At 41.2% G+C, this 3,385-nt stretch overlaps 1 protein-coding gene across 1 annotated transcript; it reads right to left on the reverse strand.

The window, feature by feature from the left end:
- Window positions 1-474: 474 nt before the first annotated feature.
- LOC129698567 (gamma-crystallin S-1-like) lies at window positions 475-3,040 on the reverse strand. The gene is made up of 3 exons (XM_055637651.1): window positions 3,032-3,040; window positions 2,690-2,932; window positions 475-2,330 (listed from the first exon to the last, which is right to left on the reverse strand). Exons 1-3 carry the CDS (start codon window positions 3,038-3,040, stop codon window positions 2,055-2,057), a joined length of 528 nt encoding a protein of 175 aa, XP_055493626.1. The 3' UTR covers window positions 475-2,054.
- Window positions 3,041-3,385: the final 345 nt, after the last annotated feature.

The raw sequence follows: 3,385 nt of genomic DNA on the forward strand, positions 1-3,385 counted from the left end.
AATGTCCATACTAGCCCTCTGGAAACCAGTCCCTTCAGCCCTCAATACCCATACTAGTGCTCCAGAAAGCCCCCACCCCCACTGGCCACAAATATTGGAATTGGTGGAGAGGTGGAATATTGCATTGGAGGACCATCCCTCCCATGTGAACATGGGACCCAACGGGTCCCACTTAGTCTAGTATATATATATATATGTATGTATGTATGTATATATATATACATACATACATACATATATATATGTGTATATATATATATATATATATATATATAAGCTAATAGGTAACACAACATGTTTCCAAAATCTCTTATTTCAAACAAGAAATCCAACGGTATCTACAGCAAGTACGCAAGTATTGTATAGTCATTTATTAACAGAATACGCATTCATGGGTTGAGTGTATCTACTTCCTTTGATAAGAACACAAGAAAGTAGAAGCAGGTCGAGGCCATGTTACTTACCATTCAATATGATTGTGGTTGATCTGATCCTGGCCATGTCATACTCTGTGCCAAGTCCGTAACGCTCAGAATTTCCCAATCTACCAAACGTTAGACCTCCTCATCTTTAAATAGCTACAACTCTATGGATTTGAGATCTCCAGGGAGTCACCACCCTTGGCAAGACAAGACATTTCTGACATAACATTACTATGTTTACTAAAGATTAAATCATTCCTGCTATTGATCTTTCTAGTTTCCCGTCCTCGCCAAAATTCTATAGCACCATATGGTATCACATGGATTTCAATTCAAATCCCACCTTTGACAACTCAGACGCACTCAGGATCACTGGCACTGATTCAAGCTGGCGTAGGTTTTTTGTTGTATACAAGGGCTCAACTTAAGTGGAATTAGCTATGTTTTGTCAAACGTTATGTGGTTATATTCTTGTGAAGTCACTTCACGAAATTGTCATAATCACAGAGATCATAAAGTCGAGTCCTCATGATATAAAAATTAGAAATGAATTTCACGAGTGAGGCCACAGAATTACCACAACAACACAAGGACAAAGTTTAAGCTTTTACTCATTTAGTATTTTTCAACCTCCCATAAATCATCTCAATGATATCCATTAGCTGGGATCATCTTTGGCAAAACAATTGAAATAAGACCCATAGATTATGAATATTGTTCTATTGTGACTTTCTTGGGAACCAAAGCCACCTTTCTATCAAGAGGCCTGTGATACAAAAACAGAGCTGAGACTCGATAAGGCGTTGGTCCAGCCACATTTGGGATACTGTGAGCAAATTTGGGCCCCATATCTGAGAGAGGATGTGTTGACTCTGGAGGGGGTTCAGAGGAGGTTTACAAAAAAGATCCCCGGAATGAGTGGGTTAGCATATGATGAGCGTTTGACAGCACTGGACCTGTACTTGCCTGAGCTTAGAAGGTTGAGGGGGGACCTCATTGAAACTTACAGAATAATGAAAGGCATAGATAGAGTGGACGTGGCAAGGATATTTCCACTGGTGGGAGAATCTACGACCAGAGATCATAGCCCCAGAATTAAAGGGAGCTCTTTTAAAAAGTAGGTGAGGAAACATAAAAACATAGAAACATAGAAGATAGATGCAGTAAGCCATTCGGTCCTTCGAGCAAGCATCGCCATTCAATATGATCCTGGCTGATCATGCAAAATCGATACCCAGTTCCGGCCTTTTCCCCATATCCCTTGATCCCCATAGCCCTAAGAGCTAAACTACTTCTTTAGTCAGAGGGTAGTTAATCCGTGGAACGCATTGCCACAGTGAGCCGTAGAGGCCAAGTCAGTGAATATTTTTAAGGCAAAGATAAATAAATTCTTGATTAGAACGGGTGTCAAGGGTTATGGGAAGGAGGCAGGAAAATTGGATTAGGAGGCAGAGATCAGCCAGGATTGAATGGCAGAGTAGACTCGATGGGCAGAATGGCCTAATTCTACTCCTACAGCTTGAGAACTTGTGAACTTGTAAATGAATCAAGTAAGCCAATGATGTCATAAAAGGTATTTTATTACCTCTAGATATTTCAACAAGATGAAATTATATTTTCAAGAGCAACAATTTAGAAGTCCCTCATGCGCCTGAAAGACCCGATGGAGGAGTTGTATCCGCACCAGTCATTGTATCTCCTGTACTCCCCGGGTCTCATGAAGTACTGTCGGCCTCTGTAGTTGGGTTGTTCATAGAAGATCCAGTGACCATCCATCACGTGGCAGGAGTGAATGTCACGGTAACGGAAGCGATCGTAGACGGAGGGACAGTCGTCCATGAATTCCATCGTTTGTCCTCCAAAGTCAGGCCTCTCGTAAATCTTCATCCTGTAGTTGCCTCCCTGGTACTGGAATGGAAAGAAGGCAGCTTTAGCCATGATGTTTTAAAGATAGTTTTACCTCTTGTGGAAGGAATGGCTGGAGATGGATTATTCACATGTGCAGCAAAGCTGAATCAATTCTTAGATCGGTCATTGACTTCAATGGGAAATAAAATCAGATGCATTTCCATCACTTCACTCGTCATCTGACTCAAATAAGTTTCAAATGGCATTGGCGTTGTTTCAAATGACACAAGAGAAAATACGCTCGGTCTTAGGAATCCTGCAATTTACAGCCACCCTGTGCTGAGCTCCATCTATGGAGCCAAATCATATGCTGAATACAGAAAATTAAATCCCCAGAGAGAAAGAAAACGGAAACTTACATGAGGGTAGCTGCGACAGGACCTGATGTTGTCGTTGAATCCCATCCAGCGCTGGTAGTCAGGATACTCCCCCCTGTTCAGGACATACTGGTACCCCATGTAGTTTGGTTTCTCGTACGCCACCCACCAGTCACTGTCCACACGGATGGAGTTACAGCGGCTGAAGTAAGAGGACAGGTCGGCACAGTCGGTGCTGCACTCATAGTGCCGGCCCTGGAAGTTCCTGTCCTCGTAGAAGATGATCTGTGGAAAGAAATAGGTTTTTCAGTAAATCATTTCAGAAGCGAGGAATCACACAATGACAAATTCTAATAGTAAGTAGAAATGCTCAGTTATCTTTACCTTTCCCATTTTCGCCTTGGTAACTGGCCGAATGCTTCACAGCTTTGCATCGCTTGGTATTTATGTGCTGGGCAGAAATCCCTGGCTGAACTTTCCTTTGTTATTGTAATGATACGACTAGAAAATCAGCAAAAGTCAACAAAATGCATGTTCTATACATTGTAGAAACCCTACAGAAGGACACATGATGTGTCATTTGTTCTTTCCCTTTGTGCATTTGTATCATTTTAATTGTGTCTAAATGTTACATCGTCAACTGTGCAGCTTATTCTGCTGGAACCTCAGAGAAAAGGATTTGGTTTTGCTGATTTATAATAATAATAATAATAATAATAATAATAATAATAATAATAA

The sequence above is a fragment of the Leucoraja erinacea genome, chromosome 7, assembly GCF_028641065.1.
Source record: "Leucoraja erinacea ecotype New England chromosome 7, Leri_hhj_1, whole genome shotgun sequence".
Lineage (NCBI taxonomy): Eukaryota > Metazoa > Chordata > Chondrichthyes > Rajiformes > Rajidae > Leucoraja > Leucoraja erinaceus.